The sequence below is a fragment of the Elephas maximus genome, chromosome 1 (assembly GCF_024166365.1).
Source record: "Elephas maximus indicus isolate mEleMax1 chromosome 1, mEleMax1 primary haplotype, whole genome shotgun sequence".
NCBI lineage: Eukaryota > Metazoa > Chordata > Mammalia > Proboscidea > Elephantidae > Elephas > Elephas maximus.
In genome coordinates, this window is record NC_064819.1 from 54,819,172 (window position 1) to 54,846,774 (window position 27,603).

The following is a 27,603-nucleotide window of genomic DNA, read 5'->3' on the forward strand; positions in this document are numbered from 1 at the left end:
CATGCTCCCCGTTCTTGCCAACACTCAGTATTGTTTGGAGTTTTAGGGATTCTGTTTAATATGGTTAGTATTTTTGTTTCCCTGACTGTTAATCATATGCCTTCTTTTGTGATGTTTGTGTTCAATTTTTTCGGTACAATTTTTGGTTGTGGTGCAAATGTTTTCTTCTTGGCTGTGGCTAGATTTTCTGTTTTTTATTTCTTAATGGTCTCATTAGAATACTAAAGGAGGCTCAATGGTTAAAGTGCTTGGCTGCTAACTGAAAGGTCAGTGGTTCGAAACCACTAGCAGCTCCATGGGAGAAAGATGTGGCAGTCTGGTTCCATAAAGGTTTACAGCCTTGGAAACCCTATGGGGCAGTTTCTACTCTGTCCTATAGGGTTACTATGAGTCAGAATCGACTCAATGGCAGTGGGTTAGAAGAAAAAAGGTTTTCATTTTAATGAACTCCTATTTATCAATTTTTTCTTTTATGATTTATATTTTTTGTTTTCTAAGAAACCTTTGTCTACCCATGTCCCCTTGAAGTGCCTTGACACATTTGTCAAAAATCAATGAATGCTTCTACGTAAGAGCAAAATGATACAAGTTATGTCAAAATATTTTATCCATAAAACTTGATAGGATACCTGAAAAAGTTGACCAAGCATTAAAAATGATAATTTACATGGTTATGAATCTCATATTTTCATCAAATATAGTTTGCTTTTAAATTATTTCCTTATGTCTATTCCAGAATGAATGGAGCAAGTCTCTTTGACTCTGAAACCACATGAATAGTAACATCCGGATTACAATAGCAGAAATGATGCTATCCATCACTTAAATGTATGGGCTTTCTGGTGAAGAGAGGCCTTGTTCTAGATATTTGGGTTTGGTAACAGCCATAGATTCCAGAATTTTCTTCAAATACAAAAAATTCTGAAGTGACACAAAATAAAACAAACAAAAATATCCCATCAATTTTCCTTAAAAAAAAAAAAAACGCACGTAACAAGCATCGTTTAACTTTCTACACTAGGAGTGCCAATCTAAGCCAATATTGATTTCTGTGACAGAGAAATACGGAAAAGAAAACCCAGCAGCTATAAAAACAGAGATCTAAAATTTTAATCATTTAAAAATAGCCTTTACATACAAGATGGCAAAGAGAGTAATACAGATTGAACATTTTGGTTCTGAAAACTTGAAATGTCACCACTTAGCTTAGAACGAGTCCATCATCTCCTCAGAAATACACACTGCACAATAAAATTTATAAGGACATCTTTTTCAAGTCTTGTTGATTTTCAGCAACCCCCTTCTGTCCCACACGCTTGCTTGTCAGAGAACAATACAACTTTTTACTTTTGACAAAGCAAAACTTTGGGAATTACGATAGCAGTTGTTTTGAAAAGCACCTTCTATGATAAGTTCCACTGATTTTTTTTTTTAATCACATCGAGATTGTTCCTTGTTATATCCTTCCGTGTTCCAACATCTTGGTTGTTCAAAGGAAGCAAGATTAATTCAGTCAAAGCATACGTTGCCATATAAGAACATGTTTTCTAATAGGCTAGAATAAAACCATTAAATAAGAACTGGACTGAAATACTGTACATAACATGCTTCTTAACTTGGTAATACATGAGCACATTTACCCATCAGGTAGGAAGTATTTCATCCGCGTCCCCACCATGATGAATGTGATGGTTTGTGGTGTGTCTTTGCTGTGTCCACATTGACTGGGTGAGGAGATGGATTATGGAACAGACGTTATGACCTAGCTGTGAGACTGGGGGAGGGGACTGTATATGCAAGGTCACTGGCCAGACAGAGTTGTAAGGTCAAAAGGACTCTATATAGCTGCTCTGGGTGTAGGGTCTGCAATATGAGTGTTGAGGAAGGTGAGAGATCAAGCAATGAACTCTCTTTAGAGAGTAGAATGTGGTCCGGTGGCTCTAAAGTTCAGATGACCAAAGAACTGGCCAGTTTCCCTCAGGTTATGGGAGTTGTAGCACCTGAGTGAATGTTGAGAGTCAGAAAGGCATCTACAATTGGCAGATGGAGCCATTCCTCCTTTTTGGTGGACGGTCATAATCTGATATGTCTTTATAAATTCCTGCTACAAATAATATGGTTTTTGGAAATCTAAAAACATCCTTTGGAAAACCTCATGGCTGAATCACTCACTCACAGATACAGATGATCAAATAGCCATGGGGAAGCACATGCTCTCATTTTCTTGTGGCTTTTCTCAGTGCTGAAACATCTCAGCCCCTACTGTGGACATGGCCTTGAAGTACACGTGCTTCTCCTCTCTCCAACACCTAACGTATCAGATCTTATGTCGACAAAGACTTTTTGTAACTCACTGAGGGCTTTTCCAATCGGAAGTGGGGACATCTTGCCGTAACGTGTTCAAAATGGTCAATTTTGGAAGGGGCTTCAAGACAAAACAAGTTATGTCACGCCTCATTAATTGGGAGACAAACACTTGCACGTATTCTCTGCTTCCGAGACTTGGGAGTGACCAGTTCAGGATAACCGCAAGTGTATGTCTAACGCTATCACAACCAGCTGGTATGCTTTCTAAAAAATATGCAGCATTTGGAGGTGCTTACTAAGGTGCTTTTCAACTCATGTTTTTTAATGGAATGTATCAGACAAAACATCTACAAACGAACATGAATACACAGGCATACACAAGCAAATGGACAAGTTTCTGTATAGTTTATATTTTAGATACGTATATGTATACATAAGAATCAAAGAGCAAAAAAAACAAAAACAAAACAATTTTCCATCTCCAGCTCCCTGAATTCCTGAATGTTGTCTAATCCATAAAATGTATTTAAAATATTTCATATAAAATATCTACAAAAGTAGATAGCATTTACAAAAACCAGATAGTATTTCCAGTTTTCCTTAGAACCCACTCAGTCCCCCTTTCCTCCTCAGAACGTTGCCATCTCCAGCAAAGAGCGCTTGAACAGCTGAGCATTTCTGGACAGGTCTGTCACTTGATGTACCATTTCCTGCAGGGCGGTCGTGCTGGGATAGTGGAGGGCGGCCATCTTAGTTGCCATAACTATAGTCTTGAGCTGTTCGCATAGCTGGTTGCTGGAGTTCATCACTTTATTGCGAATGTCTTGGGCAGCGAGCTGCCTTGTCAGCGTGTCTCCAATGAACACCAGTTTGTGTGCACTTAGGATGACAAACTTGCTGTGTGCCACAAAGATCCGTGGGGGCTGGGCTGAGCTGACGCAACTGAAGAGAGCATCGATGGCGTTGAGGAGGGAAATGTAATGGGTCTCGCACTGGTCATAGTAGAAACAGAGCAACTGCCTATCCTGAGCACCCACGCTGTTGCTTGTGGTTGGGAGGCTCTGAGAGGGCTTCCACTTTGAGATGTCATTCTCCACGGGCTTTGTGATTTCTTGTTCCAACAGCTGGAACTGACTTAGCTGCAAGGAAGAAAAAAAAAAAAATACATTCATTAAGGGTAGGGCAGAGTGATAGAAATTATCCTAGGTTTGGAGTTAAAGGGAGCCCTGGTGGCACAGTGGTTAACAGCTCGACCACTAACAGAAGATCCGCAGTTTGAATCTACCAGCCGCTCCTTGGAAACTCTAAGGGGCAGTTCTACTATGGGGTTGCTATGAGTCGGAATCAACTCGATGGCAACAAGTTTGGGTTTTTTTGTTTGTTTTGTTTAATTTTTTGGAGTTAAAAGTCATGGATTTTAATCCTTAATGAGTGCCAGACACTTATGAGATGTGAGGCCTTTGGTCAAGTTACCTTACTTTCCGAAATTATAAAACATAGAGGTTGAGAAAGTTGATCTCTAAGGAATCCTCCGAGAAGGCGAGAATTGTAGCACTGAGCCATCACTGCCCCTCTCTTGCCTTCTGTGCAGGAGACCTGGGTCCGATTCTTGGCCAATACACCTCATGCCCAGCCACCGCCCACCTGCCAGTGGAAGCTTGTGTGTTGCTATGATGTTGAAAAGGTTTCAGCAGAGAGTCCAGACTAAGACAGAGGAAGAACACAGACCTGGCCATCTACTTTTGGAAAATCAGTCAGTGAAAACCTATGGAGCACCGCTGTCTGACTCTGTTGTGCATGGGATCACCATGAGTAGGGGGCTGGCTCAAAGGCAGATAACGAGGGAGGAATCTTCCAGCTCAATGCTTCTATGATTGGCTCAGGCTGGAAGGCAACAACGGCGTATCACTAAGCATGTGGACTCTGATATCAGCCCAGATCTCTCATCTACGCCTTCATGAATATTTAATGAGTTAATATTTATAAAGTGCTTAGAATAATATGTGGTGTATCATTGGTTCTATATAAACATTTATTTTAAATGTTGAGTGGTAGCGAGGGAAAAGCCAAATGTAGTGATCTCTTTGTCAAGTATGTCACTGGCGGTTTCTGCCTCTTGGGAGAGTACCTTTACTCTGTCTTTTTAATAAGCTTAGATGAAATGACAATTCATGGCCCTTTTTTACTTCTCCCCTTTCTGTAGAGATTTTAGACATGTTATAATCCAACGGAGTCACTGGGTGGTGCAAATGGTTAACACTCTCAGCTGCTACCCAGAAAGTTGGTAGCGAGAGTCCACCCTGAGGTGCTTTGGAAGAAAGGCCTGGCAATCTACTTCCGAAAAACCAGCCATTAAAAACCCTGTGGAGCACAGCTCTACTCCGGTACACATGGAGTTGCCATGAGTTGGTACTGACTTGACAGAACTTTTTTTTTTCCTTCATAATCTAAGACTACAGGGAAAAATACAGCACTTACAGTAAAGACCATCTCTAAAGAAATCTGGATACAAATTGTGCATTATAATACTTAGTGCACAGGACTGCTGAAAGAAAAGGGCCTAGTGGAGTCAGATTCAATGACTGTTAGCTTGCTTTCTTCTCCTCGTCGCCCCCAATTAGAACATTATTTAACTTGAAATTATAATAATTTCCAGCTATTCCACCACCCCTTAGGCGAGACCTCTCTTTTGCAGGTAAGGACTATCCATGACCTGAGCTTAGGACTCAGCCAAGCTCTCGCCCTGAGGTAAGGCTGAGTCAGAGCTGGGATAACCTCACCCCACATCTCATCTGAGAAATGCCAGGAAAGTCAGCATTATTTTTCTACGGAATCTGCTTTCTTCTTAGGAACTCCTATTGTTTCAACAAGCTACCTAAAACCCTGCACTCTTGCTTGGGCAAATGTCAAAGCAAAAATAAGTAGACACTGGGTGATTTTCCAAGTTCTTTAATTATAAGGAATTCTATTTCATATAACTTTATGCCTTTGCAGGAGTCGCTCGGTGGTACAAATGGTTAACACGTTCAGCTGCTAACCAAAAGGATGGAGATCTGAGTCCACCCAGAGGCACCTTGGAATAAAGGCCTGGTGGTCTACTTCTGACAAATCACATATTGAAAACCCTATGGAGCACAGTTCTCTGAAATGCATGGGGTTGCCATGAGTTGGTATCGACTCTTGGCAACTAGCACCAGATACTTTTGCAAATATGTTCAGAAATATCATCTCATTACACGGGGGGAAGGGGAAGTTACTTTCTATTTTATAAAGAAGTACCTGAAGTTCAGAGAGGGTAAGTGACTTGCCTAAGGTCACAGAGCTGGTCAGTCACAAAGCAGGGATTAGAGCCCAGGTTTCTGGAGTGCGGCACTTACTTGGCTGCACGTCACTGCATTTCATCTTAAAAGGCTTGTCCAGCCTCCACCTGTGCCCTTGTGCTAGCAATAGCTATTGTTATCTGCCCTACTCATGCACAACTTTTGAATGAAGCTACCTTGCCCAAAGCCCTCAGCAAATGGGCTTGGATACATTTTGAAAACTTTGGATCCTGCCCTTAGATTGGAATAGACAGTCAAACCATAGGTTTGTGTTGGTGTCTAAAAGAAAAAGACAGAGAAAGAGATGGTCCAATAGTCTTTTTTTGTAGGAAATTGATGAATCACAGAAGGGAGCTGACCATTGGCTGAGGAAGCAGAAATGAAAAGTCATCTTATAGAAAGGGTTCCGGTACCCCTTTAAGGGTTCTGGAAACCCTGGTGGCATAGTGGTTAAGAGCTATGACTACTAACCAAAAGGTCAGCAATTTGAATCCACCAGGCACTCCTTGGAAACTCTATGGGGCAGTTCTACTCTGCCCTATAGGGTCGCTAGGAGTCGGCAATGGGTTTGGTATGTTTTTAAGGGTTCTAAAAAAGATAAAGTTATAGAGGAGCCAACTGAATAGGCCAGCAGAGGAAATGGTCAGAAAATAGAAGAGAATGAAGCAGATTTACATAGCGAAGCGAAGGGAGTTCAAGAGAGAGCAAATCTACAGCCTTGACTTGATTATATCTCAGTTTTCTGTGCTTGAATCTGCTTTGGCTAGCTTGAATGAGTCTTGTTCCTTGAGACCAACGGTCTTGACCCAAATAGTCCTAATATGTTAGATGTGCAGGCTCAGCCTGGAAACTTTGCTCTCTGGACGTCATCCAGTTACACCCAGCTAGATTAGCAAGGCCATAAACCTTCTCTTTGTTCTTCCACCCTATTATATGCCTGGGAGCTTATTTATGCAAAGTGTGCTGGAAGGCTCACAGCTCTCATCTTTTGAAGCTGTGCCTTCCCTGTTAAGCAGGAACTCTTCAGCGCCAGGTAGCTTGTGTTCTAATGAACGTACCTGGTGATGTTCCAGCTGCATCTTGTTCTGTTTGATGATATTTTCTTTTTCCAATAGCTCTTTCTGCTGCCTCTCAAACTCCTCCTTGCCCTGTTATTTTTCAACATAAAGAACACATTACATCACCACGGTGACTCACTTGTGTTAAATTCATTGACAAATGCGTAAATACGCTTTCATTTTCCACTGCCTTGGCAATTCCCCGCATACCCAATTAGGCCCCGTGAGCCCCAATAGGGCTGACGTGCTTCTCAGCCAGACACCCAGCCTCAGTGTAGGTGAAGGTTGAAGACTAAAACCACCTTCCATGCCCTGGGGGCACAGTGGTTAAGAGCTTGGCTGCAAACCAAAAGGTTAGCAGTTTGAGTCCACCAACCACTCCTTGGAAACTCTATGGGGCAGTTTTACTCTGTCCTATAGGGCCACTATGAGTCGAGATTGACTCGACGGCAATGGGCTATGGTGGGGTACCATGCTCTCTGCTCCACATTACCATTTTCTGAGAACTACCCATGACCCCTTTAAGCCTCTTTATGGAGTACTGTTTCTCAGGGTTCTTTCCTAATAGATTATGTGAACCCATAAGCCACAGGTCTCAACATGGTCCACATTTCATGTCTAGCTTCTTTGAATCATCTATAGATAGGTCTCTACGCCAAATGAGCATTTCCCAGCCTGCGGAGTTGGACAATCAATGAGGTCAGTGTTCAATGCTTCCATCTCATCACTCCCCACACCCTTCCCCAGCACTGGGTGTAGCTCAGCTCTCTGGGTGTAGCTCAGCTCTCCCTCCCCATATCTCCTCTCTGCCACTCAAATAGATTTAAGTTGCTTTAATAGCTCACAGTATAATCCATGGTTCTCAGTCAAATTTAAAAAATGACAGAATAAGAAAATATGCCAAATTTTAAATAATGAATCTCTATGGGGTCTCTATGAGTCGGAACTGACTCGATGGCAATGGGATAGAGTGTTTTAAGGAGCCCTGGTGGCACAATGGTTAAGCACTCGGGTGCTAACCGAACGGTTGGCGGTTAGAACCCACCAGTGGCTCCATGGGAGAAAAGACCTGGTGATCTGCTCCTAGGAAACCGTATGAAGCAACTCTACTCTGTCATATAAGGTTGTTGTGAGTCAGAATCAACTCAATGGCACACAACAACAACAACAAATAGTGTATTTTAATCCTCTGAAGTGAAAAGGCAAGCTGTTAGGATAGCAGGTCCACCGGGTGGCACTTCCACTTGTAGGAGACAGATCGTGATTGCCCAATTTCTCATATACAGGTTAAGCTATAGACCAACTGGAAAATATCCAGTGGTCCTCTATGTAAGATATTTTTTTCTGCAAACAATTACACACACACACACACACACACACGCAAGCTGTAGAGCTAGAGGGAGCCTTAGAAATTCTCTAACCCATAGGTTCCGCCCTTTTTTTCTTGACAGTGGAACTCCTTTTTTTCAAATAATATATATTTTGGTATTGACATAATAAAATGCAAAATAGAAGTGTAGCTGGCATGATCCTAAGGGGGTCCATTATCCTATCTGTTAAACCTCTCCCTGTCTGTGTGAGGCATTATCAATTGGATCTAATCTAATCCCATACTTCATTCATTTTTACAAATGAGGAAATTAAGGCACAGAGAGGTAAATAACTTGCTCGCACGACTAATGTCAGGAAAGGTCTAGATCCCAGGACTGGGGGCTCTCAGTCCAGTACCCTTCCTCCTGTACAGCATGGCCTCTAATGGGCGAACCACTTGGATTACCATTAATCATGTTCTCTCCCTTGGTTGCCCAGCCTAACAGCCTCACAGCCTCACAGCCTCACAGGCGTTGGCCCGGGCTCTTTGAATGTGAGTGTAGGTATTTTATGAGTTTGGGTTCTTTACCTGTAGGTGGACATAATCATAATCATCCATCCAGCTCCTCTCAGAGCCGTCACTGCTGCTGCAGTCAGGGGGCTGGTCCTTGCCCAGGCTTGGGGGCAAAGTCTTGTTGTGGGGCTGGGCCTTGTGGGAGCCACCATGTGGGTACTCAGTTGAGTTCAGGATGCTCTCGGGCCCATTCTTCAGATGTAAGCTGCCAGGGCCTGCTTTGAAGAGGGCCTCCGCATTGGTGTTAATGGTCATGGTGAGTTGCTTGGCATCATCAGGTACTGTCTTTGCCACCATCACAAACCTGTCCAGATCATCCCATTTGTTTTGGGGCTTGTTGACTGCCAGGATATTCAGGGACCAGCTGCACTCATTTAAGTCATGGCTGGTTTGGCTTAGGATTTGATGAGAGTCTTCGACTCTCTGGAGCTCCCGCTTCATTTTGTTGTGGAGGATGAGTTCTGGAAGGCAGGAGGCATTGGCTAGAGCTCCCTTGGCAAAAAGGAGGTATTCCCTGAGGGACAGCTCCACTTTGTCCACTACTGTGCGTATCTCATTGATGTGTCTCTCCATGTACCCATAACACCGCCAGTCTGTGGTAACCAATGCCATGAGGCTGCAGACACCTGTCTCCAGAGTTTGCTGGAGCTGGTGGAGCCTCTCGATGGCCGTGTCTGGATCCAGGAGAAGTTTTTTGTCCTGAGATGGGGAGGCTGACAATGAGGACTCCTTGGAAGTGGTGGAAGATGTGGACATGTTACTCCTTGTACTGCCTGTACTGGAGAATGATAACCGGTTGATTCCATCTACCACGTCCTGAGACCCTTTAGTGTCTGGCGGGTTATGCAGAGGAACATCGTAAACACCATCTTTTACTTCGGGACTTGCTTTCTCACTGGTTTCTGCTGGTGGTTCCAGAAAATGAACTCCTCGGGGGATGTCATATGCATCATCCTGAGTGCTCACTGGTGGCCCCAGTGGTGATGGTACGTGATTCAGGGACATGGTCTGCTGCCTGCAGGACACCAGCTCAGCAGCTCCTGGGACATCACAGTTGTATTTTACGCTAAGGTTCTTCACCACTGGCTTGGTGCTGGCTGGAGGGATGTCATAAACGCCCTCTTGTCTGACATCTGGTCTTCCAGCTTGTCTCATCGGAGAGGGGAAATCATACTCCTTTCCTCTAAGCCCTACTTCATCTCGACAAGCAGAAGGTGGAATGGCATACATCTAAAATGCAAAGGAGAAGTAAGTAAAAAAACTGACCTCTTAGTTGTTGAGTTGGTTTATGTGAACATGAAGAAACTGAACAGGACATTAAAATAAAGCCCAGGCTCCTCAGTCCTTTTTATGACTCCTCTTGCCACTAATGGAGGCTACTTCCCAAGACTCTGCTTGGCTCTCATGCCACCCAGTCCTGTGATGAGAGCATCATTCCCACGGCCTCAGTGGTACCCCGGATGTGGAACCCTCTCCCCTGGGTTCCAGCCCACATTTCTGACCACTTCCTGGATATCCCTCCCTGTTGTTCTGGGGCAAGAGGCAGATCCTTTACCAATGCACACCAGGTGTCAGAAAACCTGAGGTCCTTTCCCAGATCCACCAGCGATGTGATGCTGAATAAGCCCTTTAAATGCCCTGAGCCACAGTTCCCTTATCTGTAAAGATAACAGTACTTCCTGTGTGGGCCTACCCCAGACAGTAACAGAGTTAACACACTTAAATGGACTGGGTAAGCTGTAAAACCCTATATGAGATACATGATTATTATTTGCCAAACTGAACTAATTATTTTCTCATCCAGCTGGCTCTTCTTATTGACTACCCCATTTTTTTTTTTAAAGTGGGACATTTAAATAAGTTAACTCTAGAGTTACCTTTGGAGTCCCTGAGTGCTAAGTGCTCAGCTACTATCCAAAAGGTTGGAGGCTTGAGTCCACCTGGAGGTGCTTTTGAAGAAAGGCCTGGCAATCTACTTCCAAAAAATCAGCCATTGAAAACCCTATGGATCACACCTCTACTCTGACACATATGAGGTCACCATGAGTCAGAACTGACTTGACAACATCTGGTAAAGAGTTATTGTTAATTATTATTGCCTTTCCTCCTTTCCTTCCTTCCATTTACTCTCTCACCAGAAGGAATTTTTCCCCTTTCGGATTTGAGCTCTTTATTCTATTCCAATAAGCCAACACACAAACACACACACACACCCCTTTTTTGCCGCTCTGTAGTAGCTTACTAGGAGTCCCTGGGTGGTGCAAGTGGTTAAGTGCTCGACTACTATCTAAAAGGTTGGCAGTTCAAACCCACCCAGAGGTGTCTCAGAAGACAGGCCTGGTGATCTGCTTCTGAAGAATCGGCCACTGGAAACCCTATGGAGCAGTTCTACTGTAAACACATGGGGTCACTATGAGTTGAGATCAACTCAACAGCAGCTAAGAACGACTACAGAAGCCTACTACTTACCCCCGTGCTAGGAGGGATGTCATATACCCCTTGAGGTTTTATCTCTCCCACAGGAACGGGAAACACAGGGCCTTTTGCTGACGAGGGAGGGATGTCGTACACCTGAAGAGAAACACTTGGGTTACTCAGAATGAAAATGTCTTATGACTGTTGTTTTTAACGTGCTACTGTGCTTTTGATTATGGACTGATCTACCAGGCGATGTGCAGGCTTGGTATCTGGCAGTATCCCATGAAACAAAGGGCTGAGGGGATTTTTCTTTTCAGATTTTGTGTTCTTTGACTTAGAATGAATATAAACATGATCTTAACTGAAATATTTACCCTGCCTGTATTTGAAACCGTAGTTTAAATTTTAATGCCTCCTGAAAAAAAATTTTTTTAAATGATAAAGCAACAAAAAACTTTCTCAGATGAAAGTCTAGAATTTCCTGATGAAGCAAATCCAGAAAACATAATTTAAATACCTTGCGCTAAAGTGGCTCCTGAGAGGGCACCAAAGTAAAATTTCACATTAAATATATGCAGCTTGTCAACAATCTTTCTCCTCTAGCCCAACCAATGCCTGAGGGCTGCTGCCCCAAAGAGCTTCTCTCTCCTGTGCTGGCATTCTGGTACTCACCCCCTGCGCGGTATGAGAGGGAGGGATGTCATAGGTGTCCTTTGGGAATCTGGATGGGGACGGGTACTCGTACACGTAGCCATGGTCTCTCCTCACTGGGGTTATCACCTGTGAACGAGAGGACACAGGGGGTGAACTTCTGGAGTGATCCCCTAGGTTCCCAGTCAGGCACTCATTCCTCTTCTCTCCTCCACGAAAAGAAAAATAAAAAGATCCAAAGAAGGAACAAAGAAAAGGAAGGAGACAAAGAGACACACCAGGTCAGTCAACTTTTAAATCCCTCTTCAGGCCCAATGAGAAACAATTTCCTGAAACATCTCTATCATCTTCCCATTACTATAAAATCACCTCAGAGTTGTTCAGATTGAGTCTCAATTCTCAAAACACGCTTTAAGGGAGTCATTTTTAAATGATGAAAGTTCTAGATTATCCCTTTGGAGTAATAAAACTTTTCTTAATCAAAATGGCAGCATAGTGAAAAAACGTCTTTTTTTTTTTTTTTTTTTTAAGGCTCTGAAACTATTTGTAAAATGAATAATGGAGTCCAGCCACTTAACATTCCTCTCATGCCTTCCCCAGGATGCCTCCTCAACCGGCAGACGTTATTATTATGATTCTAACTAAAATTCCACAGGTCACTAGAGAACTTTTACAAAGCTGATACTCAAACAGTACTGCCCTTAGAAGCCTCCAGGAGCTTTCAATCTACGTTATGAAGCAAATGAAAAACTGAGCCAGGGAGCAACCAGGAACAGAATTCAGGTCGCCATCTCTTGTGCTAATAATTTTCCCATTTCTACCAGGGAAGCAAACATCCCAGACGGTACCTACGTCCAAGGGACGCCAAAGGTCAAGTACATTCATCATGACTTTGGCAACTGGAATTGATGCAAATGAAACGAATCTCACCACAGGGCCTGGTATTCTCACATTTACATACTACGCTGGTGTCCTAAACGCAGGTAGAGAAACTATTTGAACTTAACTCATTTAGAAATCTATTTAACCCCCCAAGGGCTTCTAAATCACCAGGGTCTTGTTTCTGCCTAATTGCTCCATCCACCCCCACTAATCACTAGCAGTGCCCACCTCAAATCCAGCTCACGACATCTTTGCAGACACTGCAGACTGGGAAGAGCTGGTTGTTCCTCAGAAGCCATCATCTTTCATCCTTTCTCTAACGTGAAAACTCTGGCATCAGGCAGCCTGCAAAACTATGTGAGAACTGCTCCGACGGGTCCAGTCTTCTGCTGAAATGGGTGGAACGCAGCCAAAGGCCTTCTCCCCAGGGGCTCTGAAATGCCCAAGTTCAGTTTGATTTTAAATCCCCGGTGCTTACAACTGATTATGATTAGTACGCATTTCCACCCCATCTCCCCACTGCCGTGGGTATAAAAAAAGGAACCTACTGCTTTAAGGTTTGTTGGCACGGGGCATAAAGAACCATTTTATAGAGTGGCCACTGTGTTGTGCCCAGCAAATCTTCCTTTTAAAAGCAGGATGCCCTCTGCTAAAGAAAAACACACAGTGTTCCTAATGCCCTTTTACAATTTTTTTTTTTTTTGCACTCATTATTGTCCAGGAGAAATGAGGTATCTTCTTGTCTATCTCATCAGCTCTTCCATTTATAGCTCTCTATTTTGGCTTTATAATAGAACCTGCTCACAACACGGCTTTTGTTCAGTCTTGAAAAGTTCCTAAGAGTGGACTCTGTCCACGCGGCCAAGTAAGCAATCGTTCAAATGGAAAACCAAGGCTGGTTACACTGAAGTCCGGCTTAGTGGTTTCATCTTTGGTTTAAAAAAGGGAGGGGGGCTGGGAGGCGGGGGGGGGGGCTGGTGTCTAAAAATAGCACTTGGTGAAATGTAAACATATAACTTGACCTTGGGAAAGCAGGGCCACGGACAAAGCTTTTCCTTTTCCTCGCTCTGTGGCTCTTCCCTGGCCGGGTGCGTTCATGCTTCCCGGTATTTAGGATCTCACTTCCTGCCAAATGTCACAGAACCTCAGCTTGCTCTTCCTCATTTAGAGAATGCCTGTGGTCACTTGGTTTTAAAAAACTTTGCATTCCAAACCAGTCATTTTCCTTATTTATGCATTAAAAGAAACAGATGGTGAAAACCACAGTGGGGAGAAAGGCAACAAAATGCAACCACCCCCCAATTCCAGCACTCCCAATGTGACCATCTATCTAATCCATCCTGGTCCACGAACAGCATCTAAGGGGGACCAGCACTTTGCATCTGGTCAGAAACGTCCAGGGCATATAGGGATCCACTTTGTGACGTCTGAAGGCATGAGAGCTGGAAGTTTTCTTTTGGACATTCTCCTTCCTCCTCAGCCCACTGCCGGGGTGCTTTCCATGCCAGTTGTGTGTTTTCTGCTCCAAGTAAAGTGCTGACCGTGCTGTGCCTTATAAAGGATCCAGTTTTGCGGCTCATTAAGTTCTTTTCTTCCTGTTTCACATTAAGTACAAAAAAACCTTTCTACTGCCCCTTCCCAGCCCTACCCCCCGAATTACTGAACCTCTGTGGAAAAGGAGCGCCAAGGTCGGGTCCAAGGGCATGGAGGCCTGGGAGGCTTTCTCCTGGGTATTTGCCCTGCAAAGCATTGATGGAATTGCCACACAAAGGGCATTTTAAAACCAATTTTCTCAATGAACTCAAGTCAGGTGTTTCATTTCCTTTTTTCCCTCATTTGTTTTTCTTTTCTGCATTCCTTCCATTCTGTGTGTTTATTTATAGTTACAAGGCTGAACCTTACTTAGACAGATCGCCAGACTGACATCTTAGTTTACTTGTATTGCCACCAAAACCCAGAAAAAACAAACCCAGTGCCATCGAGTTGATTCCGACTCATAGCGACCCTACAGGACAGAGTAGAACTGCCCCATAGAGTTTCCAAGGAGGGGCTAAATTGTGGGATCTCCCGGGGCTGTATGACCCACTGCTGCCGAAACTCCTTTCCTGATTACCCTGTTGAGGATCTACATTTTCCAAATGTGGATTTCTCTCCCTATCCCTGGGTGGTGCAAACAGTTAAACACTCAGCTACTAGCCAAAGGTTTGGCCATTCAAACCACCCATAGGCGCCTCAGAAGATAGTTCAGGCGATCCGCCTCTGAAAGGTCATGGCCTTGAAAATCCTATGGGACAGTTCTACTCTACTCAAAATTAACTTGATGGCAACTAACAACATCTTGAAGAATCCGATCTGCCTCAGACTTTAGTACCATTCTTGTCAACTTAACAGAAGAGTCTGAAGGCTGAGACTTGGGAAGAGCTAGGAAGCAGAGAAGAAGGGCAGACTGTAAACATCTAGAAAAGGCATAGACTATTTAATAAATCTTCAAGGCTGGGTCCTGGCAGGTAAGACCAAAAGTCCACAGGCTGGGGTTATGACAGCTCTCTAATTTTTTTTTTTTTTTATTAGGACAAAGACACAAGACTTGCCCCCCACCTTCACACATGCTTTGACGGTATTTGATTCACATCAATTTGGGCTACAGATCCTGGGTGGCATGAGCTGTTTTGGGAGATACTTTAGATATTTTCATGTGTCATAATTTTAAGAGCCATGTGTACTGAAATTTGAAAGAGGAGAGTGTGTTTAGGGTAGCAGCAGGGGCTAGGGAACACAGAAAACCAACTCATGCAAGAATCAGAGCATTGATTAGGAACCAGTAAGTGACATTTATGGTGATGAAAAATTTGGCCATGGATGCAGGTGATGGTTGCATAACATGATTCATGTAACCAATATCACTGCATTGCACATGTAAAAACTGCTAGTTGGCAAATGTTGTGTTACAGATATTTTTGCCACACACACACAAACTATTAAAGAAAGAAAATTAGGAAAAAAAAAAAAAAAAGGAACTGAGAGTTGGAAAGAATGCTTGGGGATTCTATCATCACATCACATTTCCACGTTTGGTTTGCCTGGACTGGCTTTTATAGACAAAGCCAGGGTCTTACCCTCAGATGCCTGCAGGGCCAAACAGGTGGAGTGCAGGGCACAGCCAAGGGAGGCTTGCGTGCTGGGCAGACAGACTCACACCCGGCCCAAAGGAGGCAGCCAGTCCTCAGCTCAGGCCAACTGCTGTCCTGAAGAAATGTGCCCTGTGTTGCCAAATTTTTCAATTTTTCAAGAGAAGCCAGAAATCTGGATTTTTATGTGAAATCTGATTTTCCAAATTGGCTCCAAATTTTCAAACAGTGTCTTGGCCAAACGAAACATGTCTGGGTCTGTCTCTGGCCCCCAGGCTGCCAGTCTTTACCTTCATATGTGTATGCTCACCCTCCTCCCTCTGAGCCTTGAAAGCCTCTGAGGTCACGCCCTGCAAGCTCTACTTCAACTCCATGCCTTGGCAAGACTCAGCTCCCCCTGGTTTCCATGCACATCCCCGCGCCCACACCACTGGGTCTTCATCCAGGAATGCTCTTCTTTCTTTCCTCATATGCACATTTTATCTGATTTTCAAGGCCAAGCTTCATGCCTCTCTCCCACGAAGCCCTTTCCAGACAGATACAGTATCTCCCTCCTTGCAACTCCATAAGTGTTTTATACATACGTCTCTAAAGGTGCCTTTCACTTGGGCACTGGCTGTTTCTGTGTATCTCTTCTCTTAGCATTTTGGAGACAGATACCAGGTTTTAACCATTTGTCTGTAAACCACAGGGCCTAGCATGGTGTTTTGAATATAGGCGTTCTGGATACATGCATTGACTGAATACATTAACAAACTCAAGGAAAACTCAAGGATATTCTTAAGTATTCTAATGTAGAACTAAAACAGAGGAGCTGGGAAGACCACCAAACAACGTCTGCCCATAGAAGATAAGCTTAGTTTCCAGGTAAGTCAGCTCTAGGTTGACTGGAGCCCATAAGGGACAGAAGTGTGTTTTATCAGCCATGCATGGTAGTTATGATGGTTAACTGCATGTGCCAACTTGGCTAGGTTATGGTGCCCGGTTGTTTGATCAAACACACACAAACAAAAAGTTGCTATTATGAAGTAGTTAAAAAAAAAAAGTGTGATTAAATCAGCTGGCCCTAAGTAAAGCAGATGATCCTCCGTAATATGGGTGGGCCTAGTCCAATTTTTAGTCCAATTAACTGAAGGCCTTAAGAGCAAAACAAGGGTTTTCCCTAAGGTATGTAAGTAGTTCACATGCTTGGCTGCTAAGAGAAATATTGGGGATTTAAATCCACCCAGAGGCACCTTGAAAGAAAGGTCTAGCAATCTACTTCTGAAAAATCAGTCACTGAGAACCCTACGGAGCACCTCTGACATACATGCGGTCACGATGAGTTGCCGCTGCCTTGATGGCAACTGGTTCCCTAGAATGTATTCTGCCTCTGGACTATAAACAGACATTTTGCCAGCACTCCTTCGCTCTTCACTCTTCCCCTCACCTGACCTACAGGTTTTAGGACACAAGACTGCAGGCATCTCTAGCCTATCTACAGATTTTGGCCTTCCAGCCCCCCAAAATCACATGAGCCAATTCCTTCAACTAAAAATCATTCTCTCTCTCTAGTTCTATTTCTCTAGAAAGCCCTAAGACAGTAGCACTGGGCAAGTGAGGGAGCCAAGACTGCAGGGTGAAATGTTAGGTAAAGCTGAAAGACTAAATCAGAAGCCATGGAAGGATCATCACCTGTACCTTCAGTTGGTGGAAACCACTACTGGAGGCCAAGGAGGGATGGCTTCCTTTTCCACATTCTGGAGCCTGCATGTGACCCAAACACATGAGGTCTTCTCAGCCACAAGCTAAGAACCACATGGGGGAACGCTTTGAAAAAAGGAAATCAAAACAAGCCCTGTGTTTTATCTCCACACCAGAAGGAAAATACAACATTAAGGATCAGGAACCGTGCTCACTCCAGCTCTGTGGAGGTGTGACAGACCTGTGTCACAGGAGCTGTGTACAGGAGGCCATGGACCCACGTGTCTTCAGCTCACTGGAAGAATTAGACAACGTCAGCTGGAGTTGGGCAGAGCTGAGTCTAAATCCCAACTCTACTGTTTACTAGCTGTGAGAGTTTGAGCAAGCTCCTTATCCTTTTTAAGCCTGTCTCCTCATTAGTTGAGTGGAAATAATACTACTTTTCTCATAGGCTGTTGTGAGTATTAAACGAGATCAAGTACATAAAGTACTTAGCAAAATGCCTGGCATAGAGCAAACTCTTGAACATTAGCTATTTTTATTGTAATTGTCACCTAGGTTATATAGGTTTTGCTTTGGACTTTACCTCCCAGAGATGATGGACTAGGTAATTCAGATCAACCACACTGCTGAAGACAATTTTTTTTTTAAATCTGGAAAAAACGCTCGAAGACCTTAATAGTGTCAAAGAGCTAAAAGATAGTGAAGAATTACCAGGTCAAAATTTGCAAGGAGGAATTCACAGAGTTGAACCCAATTTTCAAGGTTGCTTTTGCCCCAACGGCATTTTCTGATCCAAAACAGGTGTCTACACTGTATTTTTAAAAGCTTTTTTAGTGCTAAGGGGAGCACTGGAATCTAGGGCTTCCCGAGGTGGGGACACAGGTAAACCATCTCCCACTTGGGGTTGGGACCCTAAGGGCTGCACCCAAAAGCAAAGACTAACTGGAAGTAAACATGCCTTGCAAGGGCTAAAGCCAGCCTGTAAGTCATCAGGGTTGCCCAGAACATCTTTAAGAGCCTGAAACTAGATTTATGTGCGGCTATGACGCAGGTGGAAGGAAACGAAATCCTTTCTGGAGGAAGAGAACATCTTCTCGGGCTTCAAATGATTTCCACAAATAATTTTTTAAAATGTAATGTCCGAAACACACTTGAAGATAACCAGGAATGCAGGAGACAAGGCAACAGAGACAAGACAACAGAAACAGGACAAAAAATAGCCAATTCTTGCTTTCTTTTTCATATGATAAGGACGTTGTCTGTGCGTTAGTAATCAGAGATTGCAAAGCTGTCTGCTTTCAAAAATGTTTCATGGTTAAGCCATGGGAGAAAACAGAATTTAATCATTCTTCCATGTAAGCGGGACAGGAAAAATTAATCTTCACAAATGCCTAAGTATTTCCAGTGTGGTCTAAGAGGCCATTGGGATTTCCACTCAAAGCAGTAAATGGCAAGAGAGTTTGGCCCTAGATGACCATCAGGAGATTTACTGGGGTGTTATTTTATCCCAGTCATATCAGCATTGCCATTATCACAATTATCACCATACCAGCTCGAGACATTCCAATGGAAAACCCCAGGGGAAACTGTGCTCTTATGAGGCTCATAGATAAAGCTATTTATCCAAGAGAAAGATAGCAAAGTCTCAAATTCGCGATGCTTTATTGAGCTTCTCTTCAGTGGAAGCCTTTTCAGTGGAAGATCACAAGCTGCATTTGTCATGAGGACCTCATCAAGAAGCGGGCCACATACCCATGTCTCTGGGATGTCTGAAAGCAAAGCTTTCTCTCTAGACAGTTTCTGCTCACATGATGTCACTTGCGCCAGGTCTCGGCAAGCCTACTCAGTGAGATCTTCTTTTCCTGGGTGTCCATCTCCCCTCATTCAGCAGGGTTGGGTGGGTGCCAGGGATTGGGGTGCACAGTAGGAGCCATGTGGTTAGGGGCACTGAGGGAAATGACAGGGAACAGACAGCTGTCATTCATGAAGACAAATCCTCCGTGCCCCCTGGACACCCTGCTACAGCCAGTTAATACCACCTCAGGTCCCATCATATTCTCTATGCTTCCTTCTGACACCGGCCCTACTGCTTACCTACTTATCACAGCTTTTCTGCCCTCCATTGCTCTCCCGTTTAGACTCCAACCCTGCTTCCATAGGCTGCCAGCAACTCTAAAACCAGTTGCCGTGGAGTTTAGTCCAACTCATGGCGACCCCATGTGTGTCAGAGATGTGCTCCATAGGATTTTCAATGGCTGATTTTTTGGAAGCAGATCACCAGGCCTTTCTTCCGAAGCACCTCCAGGTGGACTTGAACCTCCAACCTTTTGGTTAGCAGCTGAGCATATTAACTGCGCCAGCCAGGCACTCCACCAACAACTCTAAGGAAAAACAAATACCATAAAAAGGAAAGAGAAAAATCCTGTCCTTTGACAGGAAGTATAAGCTGGAGTGGATGACAGAGAGGTGAGATAGGGAGGAGCATATAGGTAGCTTCAACAGCATTGGTCACATTCCGGTGTTTTATTCCTATTATTCATTTATTTACTATTAACTGACTAAGATTGTTCAGAGTTATTACCCATAGTTACAAATATATAGTTCTATACTTGTACATATTACCTGTATAAATATATATATTTATATATATTAATTATACAGGCATATGTAATATTACCTATACAAATATACATATATGTTGTTAGGTGCCATTGAGTCGGTTCCGACTCATAGTGACCCTGCAGGACAGAGTAGAACTGCCACATAGGATTTCCAAGGAGCGGCTGGTGGATTTGAACAGCCAACCTCTTAGTTAGCATCTGCGCTCTTAACCACTACGTCACCAGGGCTCCATATATGTTACTTATACAAATATATGTAACTATATATTTATATATATAAGTAATTATGTATTTGTATCAACAACTACAAAATCACAAAATATAAGTTTTTATGATTTTCAAATGTTAACAAAATTTTAAAAAATAATAAGAAATCCCACTCAGAGGGCTCTTTTGGAATTGTCCTGACTGTCGTGTCCCAGGATTTAAGTCTTCGTGTCTCAGTCTCTCCAGTCAAGGGGAGCATTAGGAATGGCCAGACTTACACAATATTTTCCTCTGACATCTCAATCATGCCTTGATTATTGGCTGATGGGGTAGACCAGGCATCTAGGAGAGCAGGGATATGTGTAACCAGCGCCTAGTGCTCTACCCTAGCCCTAGTTAGGAGCCAGGTAATCCAGGTGGTACTCAGGAAATATAATGGTTAACCGATGAGAAGTTAAAAAAGGCCGCTGTGTTATAATTATCATGATGAATTATCATCATTATAACCTCACTATTAATAGTACCTAAGATCGCCTGAATTATAAAATACCTTTCACTGATTCGCGGTCATCTACTTGCATTTTTCTCGGCATAGATGGAAGGTAAAATTACATTGCTTCCTGCCTATCTCTAATCTCCCCTATGCTGCCCCTTATACTATCTCTCTCAGGGGTTCGTGCATTAACAAGGATATTTAGATTCTTAAAATTGCCTGTTGGAAAGGACTAATTTCATTTCAGTGCCATTCTAAAGCATTAACAGAGCCACCACAGTGTTTATTAGGTTTTATAATAACCTCTTTGTCTTAAAGCCCATAAGCCATTTGACCCTTTCTCTTTAAAGAAAACCCCAGGAAAAGAAATGTCACCATTATCACGGCCTGCTCATTCGACCTGAGATCCAGTTTTCAGAACCTGCAAAGTTACAGAGGTTTGTCTGTTTTAAATCCAAGATTACTAGTTGTTTTTCTTTGACTAGACGGAAAAGCCACATGTTGCCTACCCGGGCTTTATTAATTCTCTGTAAATTCTCTCTGCCCAGCTTGGGTGTCACCGTGAGCTCACTTATTTACTCACATAGCAACAATATAATGAAAATGGAATCAGGCCTCAAAAACACACCCTTGTGAGCCATGTCCGTGGTTAACCCAGATCTAATGCTTCTCTTGTGCTCCTGGAGAATTTTTTCCCCTCTGTGTTTGGGAGGTGATCTCTTTTCCTTCAAAGCCATCTTGATGCCTGATTTTATGCCGGAACTAAGCCTTTTGCTAAAGCCACTTCTAAATGCCAGCCTCTTTTCCCAAGTGAGGAAAAAAGTCATAAAGGAAAGCGCCACAGTGGAACAGAGCTCTTGGGTCGCTTTGGTTTGACACAGCGTTTGTGGGGCAGCAGAACCTTGGTGGAAACAGTGCCCGGTTGTTAAGCCCCTGCGGTGTCTCCCCTGCGGCTCACAGGAAGCGCTTTGCATGCCAAGTGCTAAGGCAATATTTAGTTATGGAGAGACCAAGCAGCAAGCAGCCGTTTGAGGCGTTTAACGTGAAAGAACATGATGAAGAATGATGTCTGGGTCCCTCAAGTGTCAGAGGTCTTTCTCTGGACAAAGCAGAATACAGCCTGTGACACATTGGGCACAGTGACACCATTTTTTTTTTGTTGTTGTTTTTAATAGCCCGCAGGCTGAAATGTTCTTTGGATGAAAACTAAAAAAGGCACAAGCATTTTGACTCTTTAAATGGTCACATAAATTCATCAGGATGCTGAACACTCAAGCTAGATTTTGAAAGGATTTGAGAGATGCCCACAGATTGCCCCAAAGGGGCAATAGAAATTAGGTGTCAGTGCCAGTTGCCATCCAGTTGATTCCAACTCATGACACCCCTGTGTGTGAGTAGAACTGTGCTCCATAGGGTTTTCAGTAGCTGGCTTTTTGGAAGTAGGTCATCAGGCCTTTCTTCCGAGGTGCCTCTGGGTAGACTTGAATTGCCAACCTTTTGGTTAGTAGCCAAGCGCCTTAACCGTTTGTACTACCTAGGCACTCCCAGAAAGGAGTTAAGAGATAGGAATTTCTGGACCCAAATGCCTATTGTTAGCATTTCCTCCTAAATAGGAGGCCTCTCATGGCTCTATTGAGAGAAAACAATGATGGCACAGACTGCTCAGGTGGCAGGACGCAGCGCCAGCTGTGGAAGGGGGCTAGGCCACTGCTGCAGGGACAGGGCGGTGTCCAGAGTTGAAAGACCCACACGAGGCTCTGCCAAGTGCGAGAAGGTTAAACAGAGGAAAGCGGGCAGAAAATAACAAGAGCCAGGACGAAGCACTTGGTAATAAGGTGGGGATGAGTGTTCCCCCTTAAGGAGGAACTCTCTGGAAGTTTTCTTGGTTGGTTACAGGATGCAAACCTGTCAAATTTCAACTTTCCCTGGTTCAGCACACCCCAGGCCCTGCCTCCTTTTGTTCCTGCCTGCTCCTGGCTTTCCTCTGGCAGGGCTCGACCTTCTACGACCTTCTATGGGAGGCTGTGGTTTCTGGATGGGAAGAAGGGCTGGATCCAAAAGGAGGGGTAAGAAGGATTTGCAAAAACATGGGGGCCACTTGGCATTTCCAATAAATGCCTGAATATCTTTCTTTTTTCAGGATCTTGAGGTCCGTTCATTTCATTAATCTTTTCAAGTGATTCTGGGGAAGAATCAGATAAGGATATCTGGATCATAAAATTTTAGCAAAAACCATTAGCGATAATCCAGCCCCACTGCTCATTTCACAGCTGAGGGAGTTGAAGTTCAGGGAGGTAATTCAGCCTGCTAACGACCAAGGAGTGAACCTGAACCGTGGCTAGCTCGCTCCAGCAGCCCAGCTTCCTTTCCTCAAAGTCCTGTTGCTTACACGAGCAACGCAGATGACTTTTCTAAGTTCACAAATAAATACTCCCAATGGAAGTTACTTCTTTATATAAGGAACACAACTTGGAAGCCAAGTAACTGTTTTTTTTGGGGGGGGTTCCCCTATTCATTGATAAGAGTGGGCGTTGGTGGTTCAGTGGTAGAATTCTTGCCTTTTATGCGGGAGACCCGGGTTCGATTCCCAGCCAATGTACCTCATGCACAGCCACCATCAGTCTGTCAGTGGACGCTTGGGTGTTGCTGCGATGCTGAAGAGGCTTCAGGGGAGCTTCCAGGCTCAGATGAACTAGGTGGAAAGGCCTGGTAATCTACTTTTGAAAATCAGCCAATGAAAACCCTGTAGATCACAATGATCTGATCTGATCTGCAACTGATCACGGGGATGGCCAGGACTGGGAAGTGTTTTGTTCTTTTGTGTGTGGGGTCGCTGTAAGACAAGGGCTGACTTGATGGCAATTAACAATGCCATTCATTGGTAAACCCATTCTGGGAGATTTAATGATATCTGGTTAAATTAATTGATCCTTTTGGAGCAGTTTGAAGTCATCTGAAAAAAAGGTATTTCCGTGTAGCAGAGAAAGCAACATAGTGACATTCTCAGTGGTACATGGGTCTTCTCACCATCATGGTCTGCTCGGGCCTTTTGGATCGGCCTGCTCTGAGACTGACCACTGCAGCTGGGTGACGGGAGCTGCTTCATCCCTTAATTCCTTAACTAAGATTCCCTCAGCATTGAGGCTGTTCTCTGGATATGAGGTGGCAGCCTTCTGAAGCAACTTAAATTCTTCCTGGCCAACATGATGCTTCTTCACATCCAGGATTCTGGTGAGTTGGAATCGCTAATGGAGTGTCTCAATATGCCCTCTTATTTTAGGCCTTGGCAACACAACTATTAGTTGGGATGTAAAAATCATTAGCTTTGGAGTCAGGAAGATGTGAACTCAAATATCAATTCCGCCTCTTGCCAGAGGTGCAGTTCTAAAACTACCTTGAAGAACGAAACACCCCAGGTTTTTTGTTCCAGCTTGCTAAAGGCTGCACCTTTAGTGGTCAACGTGAGCGATCGTTGGCTTAAGCATGCCCTGCTTTAAGAAAACCAAATATTAAAAAAAAAATTATTCAAATAAATCAGAAGTGATTACTGCAATGCTAAAGGACTGTTTGCTTCATATATTGATCCACAGTGGGGTCCCTTTAAAGAATGGGCTCCTTGGTGCGCTTCAAATGTTACTGGAGTCACAGACAGCTTTTTAGGAAGATACACTGTCCTAAGTCAGTCCCATCTATGCTGCTGAAACAAGAGCAACACCTCCTAGAGAGGTATCTCGACAACGAGGTTTATGGCACAACTATTTAGAACCAAGTTCTTTTGATTTCTGACTCTTTTTAGGTCTGCATATCACACAAGGCACTCAAACAAGTCTGTTTTTAAAAAATGTATTCAACCAATATTCTCAGTTTTATCATCAAATAAGTAAGTCTATTCTCTTCTTGCCCTTACAAGTAGAACACTATCCACTAGGCCAGACATCATACTACACACAATATCTTACTTAGTCACTCCGATAACACAGTCACTAAGCATGAAATCATTTTAAAAAGAAGGAAGATTACCTTTGTTTGCTTTGGTGTGGGTTTATAAGAAGTTACTAATGCACCGTTAGAAATATGCATTATCTGTGAGCTTTATAACAAATTGCGACTGAGTTTGAAGGCTTTGGCACTGACCAAACAAAGAAGACCTTTGTTCATTTTTAAGGAGGTGCTACGGCTTGCTCATTCCACTGGCATGGGTGACTTCACTGGTGGAGATACTTCTCATTTTCAAAGTGAGCTCATACAGTGCTGTCCTCAAGCCTTCAAGGACCTCCAATTTTGTATGTTTAAAAATTTATCCTGACTCGAGGGGAGAGATTTTAGGTAAAAGTTCATTTCTCCATATAGCCCAAAAAGCCATGTGTAGAGGAGAAAAATTCATTCAAACTAGGATTATCTTTATATACAGATGCACAATTCTGGAACACAGTCATGCTTTATTGAGTCTGTAAGTGAAGACACTGGAGGTACCTTCTGCCCTGGAAATAGCTTGGGGGGTGTGTATGTGTGAAGAGAACAGAGGAGAGTGAGGTGAAGCCAGAGTTTATCTGATCTGGGAGCTTTCATTTCCTCTCTGTCTATTTTTGCTTGTTGGTAGACAGATCGTACTGTTAATATATAGCAGTGATTTGGCTGGTGACTGAGCGTTGCTCTGGGCAACCAGATTTCACAAGGCCTCAAATCTCAATAAGGACTATGGTGCCTGTGCGTGTGTGCGTGTGTAATCCATGATGACTCAGTGTCTAAGAAGGTACAAACATCGTAGCTAATCTGTTTCTGGTTCTTATATTACCTTTCAGGAATGGGCCTGAAAGACCTGCCTAAAACCTTTGAATCATTTCCTGCCAACATTTGGCCGTGTCCCATTTTTGAAGGTAGAAAATGGTCCTTAAAGATGATGTAATGGGGTCTTGTTAAATATTCCCTTGAGTTTTCTGAGTGGTACCCTGAAATCAGTACTTACCCAATCCAACCCATTATGTATTTTATAACGGTATTTTTAATGGGCCATGAGCTCGCTTGATGTAAGTGGAATGTACAACATATTATGGAACCATAGAGGAGGGAGAAACTGTGCTGGGTGTGGAGAGAAAGCTTCATAGAAGAGATGAACATTGAAGTGGGTTTTATAGGATGAATAGGAGTTTACCAGGTAGAATAGATGGGGGCGGGTAAAAAGCATTCTAGGTAAAGTGATTAGCATATACAAAGGAAGCTCTGCTTCTCAGTGGAAAAAATCTAGTTCTCCTCTAGGTAGCCATGGAATAGTTAACTAATCTTGTTGTCTAAACTGGGCAAAATGCAGGGAAGTTAGGCCCTTGAGTGAACCCAGTTTGACATCTATCATGCTTCTGGTGTTCGTTTGTTGTGGATAGATAGTTATGGTCACAGAAAACAGGTGAGGACATTCTCAAAGGCCCTTCTGGGGGATAACTACCTTATATAAGCTGGCATCTATCATAACAGGTAGGATTTGAACAGGGATGGTGGATAGGTGATAAGATCAGAACCACTTTTTAGTTTATTTATTTCTTGCTTCTACTTTGTTCATCTGGCTGTTACCTGTGTGCTGGTATCCTGCTGTGTGCTAGCCACGGTCCCTGCCCTAACGAAGTTTATAATTTAGCCCCAAATTGGTCACGAGAAGAAGGCAAAGCAAATCTAATTCCACCAGTTAGAATAAAAGTGACATGTACAAAGAGTAATCAGAGAAACACGTATAATCTCCCAAACAGATCAAGCATGAAATGGACGAACACAGTGGCAGTTTTTAGTGATCTTTGAAGAACGTAAATGAGGCTGTTTTAGATCTGGGTAGGTCTTAGGCTTTTGGGTGTTTGGAGACTCCACTCCAAATCATACTCTGATATTAAGTAGAATTTTTGCTTTTAAAAATTGAAAACTTTATGTATATATATATATAAAATTCAGCTTTTCAAATTATTTGACTATGAGTAACTCAATTTAGAATTGCCCTTGAGTTCTTGGCAGTCATGGTACATACTCAGAAGTCTTTGCAAAGCGAGAAAAATCTAACCTACAAATTGGTTTCAAATATAATGAAACTGTCATGAGCCCTAAATGTAACAATTAATGTGGTTGACATGATGTTGCTTTGTAGACATTTATCTAAATGTTTATTAATTTCTATTTTGTGGTGTTTATGCTTCATATTTTAGAGCCAAAATTTTCTTAATACAGCTTGCAAACATTCTCCTAGGCCCTGGGCAGTCTGCCTCTAACGCCTAATGGATAAAACGGCTCTGCATACAAAACCCAGGGTGAAAAAGACCAATGAGATGAAGTAAAGGTGTCGGTGTAGATGGTTTCCAGATAACTGTAAGAGCTCTTTTCCACCCTGTACCAAATTCTTGTAGGACCAAAGAGAGAGCTAGCCACTTGAAGGGCACGGTGAATGTGGTAGCAATAACGTACGAGCACAGTTGGCATATAGTATGAAACACAACCAGGGCTGATGAGGTTCAAAATAAACTTCTGAGAAAAGAAAGAAAAAAACTGAGGAGAGGGATTTTTTTTTTAAGCCACTTTTTTTTTTTATGCTAAGTATGAGGCATTGGTGGTTCAATGTTAGAGCTGTCACACCCCATGCAGGAGCTTTGGGTTCGATTCCCAGCCAATGTACCTCATGCGTAGCCGCCTCCCATCTGTCCGTGGAGACTTGCGTGTTGCTAAGATGCTATAACAGGTTTCAGTGGAGCTTCTAGACTGAGGTGGACTAGGAAGAAAGGCCTGGCAATCTACTGCTGAAAATCTGCCAGTGAAAACCCTATGGATCATAATGGTCTGATGGGCAACTGATCATGGGGGTGGCGCAGGACCTGGTAGCATTCCATTCCATTGTGCTTGGGGTCCCCACGAGTTGAGGGCCAATTCAACAGCAGCTAGGAACATCAATAACATTGTGTTATCCCTATGCCAAGTGC

General features: G+C 43.3%; 1 protein-coding gene and 1 non-coding gene across 6 annotated transcripts in view; one reads left to right on the top strand and one right to left on the bottom strand.

Moving 5' to 3' along the window:
• Positions 1 to 1,099: 1,099 nt before the first annotated feature.
• NEDD9 (neural precursor cell expressed, developmentally down-regulated 9) overlaps positions 1,100 to 27,603 on the bottom strand; it is a 217,636-nt gene continuing 191,132 nt past the window's right edge. For all 5 annotated transcript variants that reach the window (XM_049883422.1, XM_049883416.1, XM_049883429.1 and 2 more), the window contains 5 exons: positions 11,661 to 11,768; positions 11,040 to 11,141; positions 8,586 to 9,800; positions 6,686 to 6,775; positions 1,100 to 3,446 (listed from right to left, as the gene is read on the bottom strand). In XM_049883422.1, coding sequence (XP_049739379.1) covers positions 2,937 to 3,446; positions 6,686 to 6,775; positions 8,586 to 9,800; positions 11,040 to 11,141; positions 11,661 to 11,768 — 2,025 coding nt within the window. In that variant the 3' untranslated portion in view covers positions 1,100 to 2,936. The remainder of the gene's footprint in view (positions 3,447 to 6,685; positions 6,776 to 8,585; positions 9,801 to 11,039; positions 11,142 to 11,660; positions 11,769 to 27,603) is intronic.
• On the top strand, positions 23,185 to 23,255 carry TRNAK-UUU (transfer RNA lysine (anticodon UUU)). Its single transcript has one exon. It is a non-coding gene; the product is annotated as a tRNA-Lys (tRNA).